We start from the raw sequence: 13405 nt of genomic DNA, 5'->3' as shown, positions 1-13405 counted from the left end.
AGGAGCATAGTCTGGGGGCTGCCTTTTTTTTCTCCTCTCCTCTCCTCATGTCATGCTGTATTACTTCTAATTCCCTGTCTTCCTGTCCTGTCTATCCCCTTGTCATATGTATGTTTGTATGGACAGGTCGATGGCCAATTTCACTGGTTTACTATGTGACAATAAAGGACTACTACTACTACTACTACTACTACATTAGGTAGCGAATCAGCTCTATTAAATATTAATAATCAATCATAACTTGTTATAATCAATTATGAATATTTGGATCAGTTAATCGGGTTAACTTGATGTAGCTACATTAACATTACAACCAAATACTCGGTTCATCCCGTGAACACTCAATTTTGGTTATTAATTAATTAATTAATAGAAATGTACATTTCCGGGGCATGGGAAATGTCTTTCTTACTAAGTATTAAGAGCAAGTAGTCAAAATCTATGATTAGTGACTTTAGATATGAGCTTGAGACACAGACAACTTTACATGTGACATGAACAAGACTTTATTAACTAGACTAAACATTTAAACTACTCTAACATACATATACATACATTCATACAGTTTACCAAGGGAAAGAGGGCTGAAGCAGAATACAGGAAGGCAAGAAGTTATAGCATTGTTTGAAGTTCAGCAGATCAACAGCCTGAGCAAACCATCATATTAGTTCTGACATGCCCTTTTAGAAAGGGGTGAGGATACTTAATGTATCAAATAATGAGACTAAGTTTGATACTTGCATGTCCCATTTGAATTAAACTGTCCTGATGCAATTTGTTGAGGCTCCAGTTGATCTTTGATGATGTTGTCTTGATATCTTTGGTGAATGGAAAGACAAGGCCGTACGTAGCCTGGCGCACGCTTGAGAGTCCTTGGGGCCTTCTAGTTTGGCATCGTTCAGCGAGAGAGTGAGAGAGCACAAGGCTCAGAGAACCAGAAAGCAAGAGATAGCGACAAGAGAGAGGGCTAAGAGAGGGCTAAGAGAGAGAGAGAAGAGGATGAGAGGAAGTGGGCGCAGCAATTTTATACCCTCGGGAAACAGGTCCCACCTCTCATTGGCTCGACCAATAAGAAGGGTTTGAGTTCTAAGCGGGAATTTGGTTTATTGCTCTTTGTTGTAAAATTGCCCATTGCATGTGCAAGAAAGAAAATAGGAAATATACTTTTAATACTAATATGTTGTTGTTATCGACATATCATGTACACAGTCATTACAATCTTCAAAATACCAAGTTATAGAGACCAAATATGCCACACATATGATTTTGGTTAACCATAGTATGCAAAGTCTGAAACATTAACCCATTAGTTTGCAAGAAAACATAGATCAAGCACATTTAAGGGAAAATGTGAGATGGCACATTAGATACATGTCAATATTTATCACATGGATATATAGAATATATATATAGGATTAACGGGGTTCATTTCTCTTTCTCAGTAAGAGAATGAAGGGAGGGTCAGCACTTCTCTGAACATTCCTTTGGAGGTCGTAAAGGCCTCCATTACTCTGGGCATGAGAGAGTTCCTTTGTCAAAGCTCATTTGCATGTTTATGACAGTAAGAGATTTTGGGCTGAATGACTCAAAAGATAGTAAAACATCGCGTAATATCATTCTACAGAGATCTTATATTCGAATTCAGCTCGGACAAATCGTAAGGTTTAATTTGATACCAAGAAAGGTATATTTAGTACACTTAATAAGGGAATATACACTGAGGCTATTAAATATGAGGCCTCAGAGTTTAAAACACACAACGAAACAGTTCTAACGAGTTTGATATACCTCAGAAATACACAACATACAGGGATTACACGTATTTCATTAGCAATATGCAGTTCTGTGTTTAACTGAAAAACGCACACACACACACATTTTTACGTTCAAAGTTTCCCCCTTCCTGTCCACACGATAAGCACGTGGTGAGCATGCGGATGTCACATGCGGTTCTCTGTCAATAGTTCATTGTCTCTTTGTCAATACATTTATTGTGCTTGTGGAGGCTGGTTGGCGCTATTTCAGTAATTAGGGGGGTTTTTAACAGTAAGTTCTTGTTTGTTCGGGAATCTGTTAAGGCACTGATCCTCCGCCATACCTTACAGTCCCCCTTTTTTCGCCAGGTGGTGTCCCTGTTGGAGACATCATCGGACGACAATCATCACAATGGCGGATGGCAGGTGAATCATGAGGGTTTTGTAGCAGGTGGTTGTTCCATGGTGGGTGATGTAGACAGTAGCCAAATCCAGGTCTCTGCAGCAGGTGCAGAGGCAGCAGGTGCAGAGGCAGCAGGTGCCTTGACAGTGTGTCACCTGTCATTATGAAGTCAGTTCGTTTGAGGCAGGTGCTTGTTTGTGGCTGCAGGGAGTGGTTATGGGCATTGTGTAGTGTGGAGAGAGTTTCAGACTGACCTAGTACTGGTAGCAAAAGGGCAGCAGGTGGCCGTTCGCCCTTGGTTCGGCACCTAGTCACCAGGTGTCTGAAGTCTGCAGTGTTACTCTGCTCTGGCAGCAGTGCTGACTTGAGCTTGCCTGAGTGGTGTTGGGCAAGAATCAGAGGTTTGTTCTTCCCAGTACTCCTCAGGGGAGTTCTGTTCCAGGAGCTCTTTTGCTAGTGCTAGCAGCTCTTGTAACTCAGAAACAGGCGTTTCTAGCTGTCTTTGTGCAGCCTCTGTTTGGCACCTGTTTGAAAGGTGTACAGGAGGATGTTGTTGTAGACTGCTGTGGGACGTCCTGTGGTGTTTGCTGGGTGAGGCCTTGTGTTTGTTAAAGGCCTTCTGTGTCAGGTCACGCAGTTGTTGGATAGGCATTGTGTGGGGGCAGGCCATAATGCCTAAATGGTGACTTACCATAGGATGGAGGTTTCGGAGGAAAAGGCTCTTTAAGCTGGCGTCCTCCTCCATCCCAGGTATGTTCGCGAGCTCGAGTAAGCTCGTCTGAGTCTGTGGTAGTAAACATAGGGAGTTTCATGCCGACCCTGTTTGGTGTCTAGGGCAGCGATCAGTCCGTTTTTAGACTCTGAGAATTCCCTTATGATGGCTTGTTTCAGCTGCTGGTAGTTAGACTGGATGTTTTCTGGCTGTCGAGCCAGAAAGCGTCGCAACTCTGGGCTGGGCGTGATCCAGATCAGATGGAGTCTATCTTGATGGTTCACACTCATCAAAGACTGCAGGTGAAAGTCAATGTCTCGCAGGTAAGCGTGGACGTCATGGTCTCCTGCAAGCTCTGGTGTAAATGCAGGGATATGTCTGGCCATTCGGTTGAGGTCTTTGAGTGTCGCTACACGTGTCGTTTCAAGATTCGTCTGAATCAATCCTTTTCCTTCCGCGGCTGCAGAAGCTTTAAGGAAACTGTCTGATGACGTGTTAAGCAGTGGGGTTTGTCTCCCCCCTTTGTAAATCTGTGCTTGGCTGGGGAGGTTTCTCTGCTGATTGCAAGTGGGGGAGTGAGATGTCTCTCCTGCTGTGGTTCCTTTTGCAGCAGGTAAGAGTGTCTCAGTTCTCGTTGGACCATGTCAAGTTCATCTTTGGTGTTTTCCAGCTGCTGAGTCAGCACTTTAACTTTAGCTCTGGACACATTCAGTTGACCTTCACAGGCCATGATTCTGGCATCTTTGTCCAAGAGTTCAGAATTTGCTGTTTTTAACAGTGAATCTTTGTGAAAAAGTACCTTTTCCAGGTGCTCTCTGGCGGTCTTTTCCAGCTGCTCTTGTTGTTTAGCAGCTGTCAGAGCCATTTGAAGTCTGTGGATTACCTCCTGTGACTCCCTTCTGCCAGGGTCCTTGTGTCTGTCCTGATCCTCCATCTCTAGCTGGTCTATGCGGTTTTTAGCATGTGTCAGCTCCGTTTGGGACTCAGTGATCTGGCGTTTGAGGTTGTTTACCTCCTGTTTCAAACCTGTGAGGTTGTGGGCCAGGACGATAACCTCAGTCAGATATTTGTGCTCATACCTCTGGTTTGAGTCATCTGTCATTAGTTCTTTTCCCTCGTTTTCCAGTTGCTTTTTGTTCTGTTGCTGAAGGTCGTCAGCAGCCATGGATAAAAGGGTGTTCCTCAAAACACCTAGCCAGTCCTTTTGGCCTGCCATCTGGGCAGTTAGGCTGAGCATCTGCAACATTTTGGCACACTTCTGGTGAGAGTAAGGGCAAGAGACTAATGCAAGATCAAACAGAATTTGGAGCTAAAGGCAAAGTGAGACAGCGCGGTGTATAATGTACAGCTAGGTTTTGCTAGGTGTGGTTAACAATTGAAATGTGTTCCTGATTATTACTATCTTAGCTGCAAATAGCAGGGTGCTCAGATTTGTGTGGATCTGAGTGGCTTTGCTAAAAGAGCGTAAGCCTAGATTTAATAAATGACTTAAGATGTTTCTTTGGGTCAAATTATTTATCAGCACTTACTGATAGCATACAACAGGCTTGATCTTTGAACACATGAAGAGGAGAAAGAGAGAGGAAGAAAAGAGCTTTCCTATTAGATTGTGTCTATTAGTGGTGCTCAAAATTATGCCATAGAAATCGTCTAGGTTACTAGTGTAGCTGGCTCATAAAATTTAAGCAACTTGTTGCAAATAAACACAAAATCGAGAAGAAAAGTATGTCTAGTTACTTTTGCAGTTTTATGGGGAAATAAACTACACTAGACCAAGAGGGTTAAATGGGAAAATGAATAGCTGACTTCTATTATTAGTAAAAATAATAAAAAGGCTTGAAGAAGTGATTAAAATAGCAGAATAACCTTGTATTGGGAATAATCAATAGCACTGATGATTAACAATTAGATTTGCTTTGGACATCATTCTATAGTTGGTCACAGCTGTTGCGTGTTCAAGACCACACAATGTGTTTGTCCCTCTATAAAGTTTAGTCAAGGTGCCATTGAAAGTTCCCAATAACTATAAAAATTATTCTCTATCTAAACAGTTTACATGTAATTAAGTTTTTAGATTTAATTAACAAAGTAACTGCAAATTTAGCTGAACAGTGTTCAGTAAGGGATGCACCTGAAAGGTGCAGGTGAAGTTAGATGAGAAGAATTAAAGTTAAGGAAAGAGAAAGTGAGAATTCAGAAACCAGAAATGGGGTTAAAGGAAAATGGTTTAGATCACTTCACTCTGCATACACACAAGCTGTAGATAAAGGCTTCATGTAAATTATGCTAGCAGCTAACTGTTGAAGCTATTAGTTAGCTTAGCCTAAGCTAAGGGGCTGCTAAGTTGGGTTAGCTTAGCCACCTAGGCTGGTTTGTTTACAAAATGGCGTCGGAAGGAAACACATGCGCTATCTGGAGTGAGCACTTCCTGTGACAAGTCGTTGTCATGGGAACCAATGCACTTCAGAGTTTCAGTGAGTGAAACACAGTTTTGATCACCAGGAAGCTAAGCCTTTTAGATGCACAGATAAAGTTTAGATGAAGGACATCAATCTAACTATAATTTGTAAGGCCTTTATACTGTGAAAAGGGAGCATCGCCCAAATCTACATTTATATAACACTGTACTGAGATTTCTTCATCAGAAACAGGTTAAGCAATAAATTCTGGTACAGTTTACATGCCGCTGAGCTGAGATTCCTTCATCAAAACAGACTTACACTTTAATACTGAAATTAGGGTTTCTTCAGCTAAAATCATATTACTCGTACACTGATACCTTTTGAAAATATGCTTAAATGTGTTAAGACTCTTTCAATTACAGTAGAGATGTCAGTTCAAGCCATCACCTTATCCGCATCCAAACAAGCCAGCAACTAGTGAAGCAAATGCCGTTTCGCATGTCATGTCCTATTCTGACCGGAATTATTCAATGCACACTTTTAGGTTGACAGTGGTTCAAGCTCATGACCTTTGTTTAATCATGCCCGCATCATTCTCCACCATTATGTAGCGAATCAGCTCTATATTCTTCCACCATTAGGTAGCGAATCAGCTCTATTAAATATTAATAATCAATCATAACTTGTTATAATCAATTATGAATATTTGGATCAGTTAATCGGGTTAACTTGATGTAGCTACATTAACATTACAACCAAATACTCGGTTCATCCCGTGAACACTCAATTTTGGTTATTAATTAATTAATTAATAGAAATGTACATTTCGGGGCATGGGAAATGTCTTTCTTACTAAGTATTAAGAGCAAGTAGTCAAAATCTATGATTAGTGACTTTAGATATGAGCTTGAGACACAGACAACTTTACATGTGACATGAACAAGACTTTATTAACTAGACTAAACATTTAAACTACTCTAACATACATATACATACATTCATACAGTTTACCAAGGGAAAGAGGGCTGAAGCAGAATACAGGAAGGCAAGAAGTTATAGCATTGTTTGAAGTTCAGCAGATCAACAGCCTGAGCAAACCATCATATTAGTTCTGACACGCCCTTTTTAGAAAGGGGTGAGGATACTTAATGTATCAAATAATGAGACTAAGTTTGATACTTGCATGTCCCATTTGAATTAAACTGTCCTGATGCAATTTGTTGAGGCTCCAGTTGATCTTTGATGATGTTGTCTTGATATCTTTGGTGAATGGAAAGACAAGGCCGTACGTAGCCTGGCGCACGCTTGGGAGTCCTTGGGGCCTTCTAGTTTGGCATCGTTCAGCGAGAGAGTGAGAGAGCACAAGGCTCAGAGAACCAGAAAGCAAGAGATAAGCGACAAGAGAGAGGGCTAAGAGAGGGCTAAGAGAGAGAGAGAAGAGGATGAGAGGAAGTGGGCGCAGCAATTTTATACCCTCGGGAAACAGGTCCCACCTCTCACTGGCTCGACCAATAAGAAGGGTTTGAGTTCTAGGCGGGAATTTGGTTTATTGCTCTTTGTTGTAAAATTGCCCATTGCATGTGCAAGAAAGAAAATAGGAAATATACTTTTAATACTAATATGTTGTTGTTATCGACATATCATGTACACAGTCATTTCAATCTTCAAAATACCAAGTTATAGAGACCAAATATGCCACACATATGATTTTGGTTAACCATAGTATGCAAAGTCTGAAACATTAACCCATTAGTTTGCAAGAAAACATAGATCAAGCACATTTAAGGGAAAATGTGAGATGGCACATTAGATACATGTCAATATTTATCACATGGATATATAGAATATATATATAGGATTAACAGGGTTCATTTCTCTTTCTCAGTAAGAGAATGAAGGGAGGGTCAGCACTTCTCTGAACATTCCTTTTGAGGTCGTAAAGGCCTCCATTACTCTGGGCATGAGAGAGTTCCTTTGTCAAAGCTCATTTGCATGTTTATGACAGTAAGAGATTTTGGGCTGAATGACTCAAAAGATAGTAAAACATCGCGTAATATCATTCTACAGAGATCTTATATTCGAATTCAGCTCGGACAAATCGTAAGGTTTAATTTGATACCAAGAAAGGTATATTTAGTACACTTAATAAGGGAATATACACTGAGGCTATTAAATATGAGGCCTCAGAGTTTAAAACACACAACGAAACAGTTCTAACGAGTTTGATATACCTCAGAAATACACAACATACAGGGATTACACGTATTTCATTAGCAATATGCAGTTCTGTGTTTAACTGAAAAACACACACACACACACATTTTTACGTTCAAAGTTTCCCCCTCCTGTCCACACGATAAGCACGTGGTGAGCATGCGGATGTCACATGCGGTTCTCTGTCAATAGTTCATTGTCTCTTTGTCAATACATTTATTGTGCTTGTGGAGGCTGGTTGGCGCTATTTCAGTAATTAGGGGGGTTTTTAACAGTAAGTTCTTGTTTGTTCGGGAATCTGTTAAGGCACTGATCCTCCGCCATACCTTACAATACATTGTAATAGGCACGCGCGCCACTTTCATAAAGCTTCCCGTTCTTAGCGGGGAGTTTCTTGGCTCGCGCGTCGCATCTGTGATGCTCGCGGCATGAGTCAGAGAACTGTTTGAAACTGTATGGGCAGCGCTTATGGGTGGGGGTGCATATACTGTAGTAGGCATGTGCGCCACTCTCATAAAGCCTCCCGCTCACGGCGGGGGGTTTCTGGCCATGCATACAGTGTTTGTGTGTAGGGGTGCATGCATGACAGCAGGCACACGCGCTACCTTTATAGTATTTCCCGCTTTTACTGGGGAAGTGTTTATAACTGTGGGAACAGTGCTTGTGTGTAGTGGTGCATACATGACAATAGGCACACGATCTACATTTATGGTGCGTCCAGCTGGAGCTGGGGAAGTATTCGGCACTGTTTGGACAGTATTGATATGTGGGAATGTGCACTTTAGTGTGGACATGTGACCCCTTAGTGACACAAGCAGAAAATGACTCTTTTTGTGATTTTTGTGTGTCGCCGTTAAAACGGTGTTTGATTGCAGGTGAGCGAGTTCTGTGACTGGCCCATTGACTGCTGTACAGACATTTCCAGCCACCTGTAAGGGGACTGGGTAATGTTTTACACGTTTTGGAGAGAGTGGTCCGGCTTTTGCGAGACACGCACTCTCTCTTTTTCTTCCTATGGCTAGGAAGACTTACGAGGCTCTGGGTTCAGCACGCTCTTGGGCCGAGGTCCCCGTCGCTCAGGTGGCTGCTTTCGGTTAGTGGAATGCGAGCGTCTGTTTCAGGTCTGTTTTTTGGCTGAGAGACGGGAGGCGCCGCTCTGGCTCGCTGTTGCTGCTGAGGCGGTCTCTGGCGGCTCTGTGACGAGCTGGAGCGCTTGGGCAGGAAGTGACGCATAGCCTGCGACTCCTTCCGAGCTTCAGTGAAGCGTTCCGCGAACTCTCTTACCGCCGGTCCAAACAGGCCTCTTGGAGTGATAGGCGCGTTGAGGAATGGCGCCTTATCTGCGTCCTTTATCTCCGTTAGCGTCAGCCACAAATGGTGCTCAAGGACAGTCAGGTTAGCCATGGCCCGGCCGATGGATTGGGCTGTGGTCTTTGTGGCTCGCAGGGCTACATCAGTGGTGCTGCGCAGGTCCTTGAAAGCCTCAGGTTCAGGTCCAGACTCGTCCATGGTGCGGAGAAGTTTGGCCTGATAAACTTGCAGAACAGCCATGGAATGAAGCGCTGATGCAGCTTGGCCGGCGGCGGCATATGCGTGACCAGCGAGAGCTGAGGTAGATCGGCAGGGCTTCGAGGGATGAGAAGCTTTGGCTTTCCATCCAGCGGTGGAGGGTGGGCACAGATGGTTGGCCACAGCCTCCTCGAGGGGCGGGGTTCCCTCGTAGCCTCTTTCTCTCGCGCCGTCTACCAAGGAGAGCGAGGAAGAGAAAGAAGGCTTCAGGCGAGCAGAGTGCGGGGCTTTCCATGACTTTGTGAGTTCGTCATGAACTTCGGGGAAGAAAGGGGAGGGTCTCTGTCGAGGGGCCTGCCGGCGCCCCTGTAGGAACCACTCGTCCAGCCGGCTGTGGGTGGGTTCTTCCGGAGAAGACCAGTCGAGCCCGAGGTCTTCCACGGCTTTAGAAAGGATGTGGACGATCTCCGAGTCCATGCTGGTGCCCGTGCTCGTGTGCGCTAATGTAGACGGCGTGGGGTCGAAGGCCGAGCCTGGCCAGTCGTCGGATGCAGCGTCAATGGAAAAGCTGTCATCTTTTTCACCGTCGTCCCCTGACGTGCCGAACGAGACGAGACCCACCGCTCTGTTGGAGGGCTGCTGGTCCGCCTGCGTGAAATGGACTGGCGGCGGGGAGTTCTTGGGTAGTGGTGAAGCACGCAGTGACTGGCCCGGCGTGACGTCACTGAAGTCCGCGTGCTCTGGTGGCCTCTGTGAACGGTGCTTTTTCTTGCACGGCTCGAACAGAGGGGACGGCAGCACGGTGGTAGCAGGCTCGTTCGCGGTGAAGGCGGCGAAGCGAGCACGCAGCTCGGTGAGGCCCAGGCAGTCACATTCGGGGCATCCGCATCGAGTGAGAGCAGCTTCTGCGAGGTCGGGTCCCAGGCAGCGAGCGCAGATAATGTGACGGTCCCCGTCAGGAAGAAGGTCTCTGCACGAGGCGCAGGTGGAAGGCATTTGGAACAACGCCTGGAAATTGCTCTTTTACTAAAATACAAAAGCGTCGCAGAGGAGAACACTTGCAAAGTAGCTTAGCAAAAAAGGATATCAGGGTGATGCGTGCCGGATGGCGTAGCAGAAGGCTTTGAAGGCGGCTGAATGCGCCGGCGTCCTCGTAGCAGTCCTGCTGTAGGCTTGTCTACGGCGGGCAAAAAAACTCCAATAATCCGGAGGATCCAGCGAAGAGAAGGTCTTCGCTGAAGGAGATTAAATCTAAAGAACTCTCATGACAGGGCGCCTAATATATAGCCTTGGCCATGCACATCTTGGCGGGCTCTGAGCGCGCGAGCGCGAAGCGCGCTCATTGGTTGCGCGTTCAGAGTCAATGTGCAGCTGCAATGCGTTTTACATAAAGACTTCAATATTTCTCGAGAAACGGAGTTTTCCCATAGCGTAAGCTACTTACGCAATAGGAGAGACCTCTCGAGAGGGAACTGTAAATATATTATACTGTAAACATAGACATAAAAAGTCTTGACCACAGAGTACATTTTTAAATCTCATTTATTGAAATATAAATCTTCTTAATGCACATTGTCACAATGCATATTATAGCAAAAGTATAACATCTGTAAAAGAGAATAACTACCAAGAATTACGCATATTGTACCATGGAAAATATTTCATAGCTCTGTTTTTCCCTTCTTCCTCCACAACAAAAACATTCACTCTATTGTCTCTTTAGAAATACATAATTTGCCTTTTTTATCATCTTAAATTTGAAAGGTCTACACACAACAAAAAAGCAGAACAAAGAAATGCAAGAATACAATATTCAAAAGGAGAGTTTTAAAAGTGCAACAGTTTTTATTCCTCTCATCGTGCCCATGGAACAGACCACAGTAGAGGGAGAAGACATGGGCAGGCAGTGATATGCTGATAGTCCTGATATACAATGATACACATTTACAATGAACAGTGATGTACAACATCCAAAAAAAAAAATAAAAATCTTAATGATGTGTCTCTTAGATACTTCAAGACTACAGGATCTGGCTGAAATGTAGGCTTGTGTAGGCTGTAACTATCTCTGTAAATTTCCACTATGGTTTTCAATTACTTTGCATTAGGGGAAACATAAATCTTAAAAAAGCTGCGAGTTGGTACTTCTGCCAGGACATGATTTGCAGACGGCTTAATACTTATATAAGATTCACACAATAAAAAAAAAATGGAATGACAATTAAACATGAGCCTGAGCCTGTATAACATTACTTAAAATATTTAATATTACTTAAGCCAAAAGCATTCTAGTCTGCAGGTAATGTTACTGAATCACAAAAGACCTCTTTTATGTGTTTATAGGAATTTAATATCACCATTACTGCAGTAAGCTTTTGAGGTAAAAGCACAAAAAGCTGACATGACAATTCTTAATCTAAGCCATGCAATAAGCCATTTCATTTTAAAAAGTTCAACAAATCAATGTTAACCAGCATTATATTACAAAACCATTTTACCAGCTTATTCAACCAATTTGATTAAGGATGGTTACCGCTCAAGACCTGTTACTTCCTAAAATCACTAGGGTCTTCACAGGATAAATATAGCTGTGTACTAATGTGAAATTGTAGCTATGCTTTATACCCTATGGACAGAAAGGTAAAAACTTTGGCCTGATATAATAATTTCATAAATAGCTTTGTATCAGGATCTAATAATGGCTGAAGTCACACAAATTAAAATGTGACTCACAAGTCAAAACACAGTTGTCAATTTCTTTATTTAGCACTACACAATTTATCCCCACCCAACACAATATTCACAAAAATTCACATCTTTATACTATCTAAAGTGTAAAAAAATAAAATCCAAATGGCCACACTTATTGAGACATTGACGATATCTGATTAGTTACATAAAATCTCTATGTAGTCCGGGGTATGTGCTTTTCAGAGGATGCAATGCTCCTCAAGTTACATAGGATGAATCCTGTAAAATTGTGGGAGTGAGGAAAAAACAGGCCTGATCTAAGAGGGAGGTCAGGTTGTTTGGCCTGGTGAAGGCTTATTTTTAAAACTCTGTTGTGGTTTTTGAAGCTCAGGTGGACTGCGTTGGAAGGAAGCTGTTGTGAACTTGGGTCTTTGACATGGTCTTGCTTATATTGCTGATTGGAATGCCCATCAAAATAAAGTTCCACACAAACCACTCACACACACACACGCACACACGCACACACGCCACACACACACACACACACACACACACACACACACACACACACACACACGTTAAAAACATACAGAAGTTATATACAGAAACAAACATTTCCCCACTCCCCCTCCATAAGAGTCACTGAGCCCCATCAAGAGTGCTCACAAAGTCCTGTTCTACGCTCCTATTCCTCCAGACCGTTAGAGGGCGATGTCCATTCTACAAAACCTTGGCACGCTCATTGACAATCATGCATCAAAGAGTATTTTTCTTCAGAAGGATCCAAGAGAGTGAGGTGAGGAAGAATTGAGTGAAGAATGCAGAGAGATAGATAGATAGATAGATAGATAGATAGATAGATAGATAGATAGATAGATAGATAGAGAGAGAGAGAGAGAGAGAGAGAGAGAGAGAGAGCAGTCAAATTGGAATGAATAGGAGGCTGCTGGAGAATGCCAACTTTTGTCTATGAGGTGTCCCTCTCTTTGCATCTTTCTCTCACAGGAAACTGTCCTCCACCAGGTCTCCTGAGTCCAAGCACATCTCGTCCAGCAAGTTGACGTCTTCCAGGGTCTCTCCCTCACGCTTGGTCATGGAGCTGCTAGAGCCCGTGCCTATGGCGCTTTCCTCTGATGTCTGAGAACTACAGAGAGATAGAGGGGAGAATTCAGTCATTTATATAGTATTGAGTAATGAATAGAAGATCAGGGGTGCGTTTACAGTTCAACAATGTAACTCACTGCTTAACCACCATTGTACAGTGCATCATTGGAGAAATTAACAAGCTAGTCAGGACGGTTTCCTGAAACTGAAGCTACAGTGTTGCACAACCATCATTTGAACCACATTGGATTAACAATATAGAGCTGTTATTAATGAAGTTATGCAAGGGGTGGAGTAATAACTTCTGTGGATATTACATTATAAAAGCTGATTTACATGTACTTCAGAAAGCTGTTTACAGCGAGAAAGCTGCTGAAGACAGGAACGCTGCATACACTGTGTAGATACATACACTATAATCGATGGCTTTTTCTCTACATCAAACTTTGGGGTTCCCCATATGTACTTGAGCACATACGCACATGCACACTCTTCAAAAACATAAAATGGCACTTATTTATCAACATAAACATATATAAAAGCTGCGTTCTCCAACAGAAAACGTGTGTGATAAAGTGCTTTCTCTTAACAGCCTTTAATCCCTTAAACGGCTACA

General features: G+C 43.1%; 1 protein-coding gene and 1 long non-coding RNA gene across 2 annotated transcripts in view; one reads left to right on the top strand and one right to left on the bottom strand.

Annotated features, from left to right (window-relative positions):
* The window catches only part of LOC127621663 (uncharacterized), a 114419-nt gene that overhangs the window by 78180 nt on the left and 22834 nt on the right, over nt 1-13405 (top strand). The gene's annotated exons all lie outside the window — the stretch shown is intronic.
* The window catches only part of LOC127621660 (platelet-derived growth factor receptor alpha), a 30899-nt gene continuing 28014 nt past the window's right edge, over nt 10521-13405 (bottom strand). Inside the window, exon 27 of the mRNA XM_052095342.1 lies at nt 10521-12829. Within this exon, the coding sequence (XP_051951302.1) occupies nt 12685-12829 (145 nt within the window). The 3' untranslated portion in view covers nt 10521-12684. The remainder of the gene's footprint in view (nt 12830-13405) is intronic.

This window comes from Xyrauchen texanus, chromosome 28, assembly GCF_025860055.1.
Source record: "Xyrauchen texanus isolate HMW12.3.18 chromosome 28, RBS_HiC_50CHRs, whole genome shotgun sequence".
In the NCBI taxonomy this organism is placed as follows: domain Eukaryota; kingdom Metazoa; phylum Chordata; class Actinopteri; order Cypriniformes; family Catostomidae; genus Xyrauchen; species Xyrauchen texanus.
This window is presented reverse-complemented; position numbering and strand designations above follow the sequence as displayed.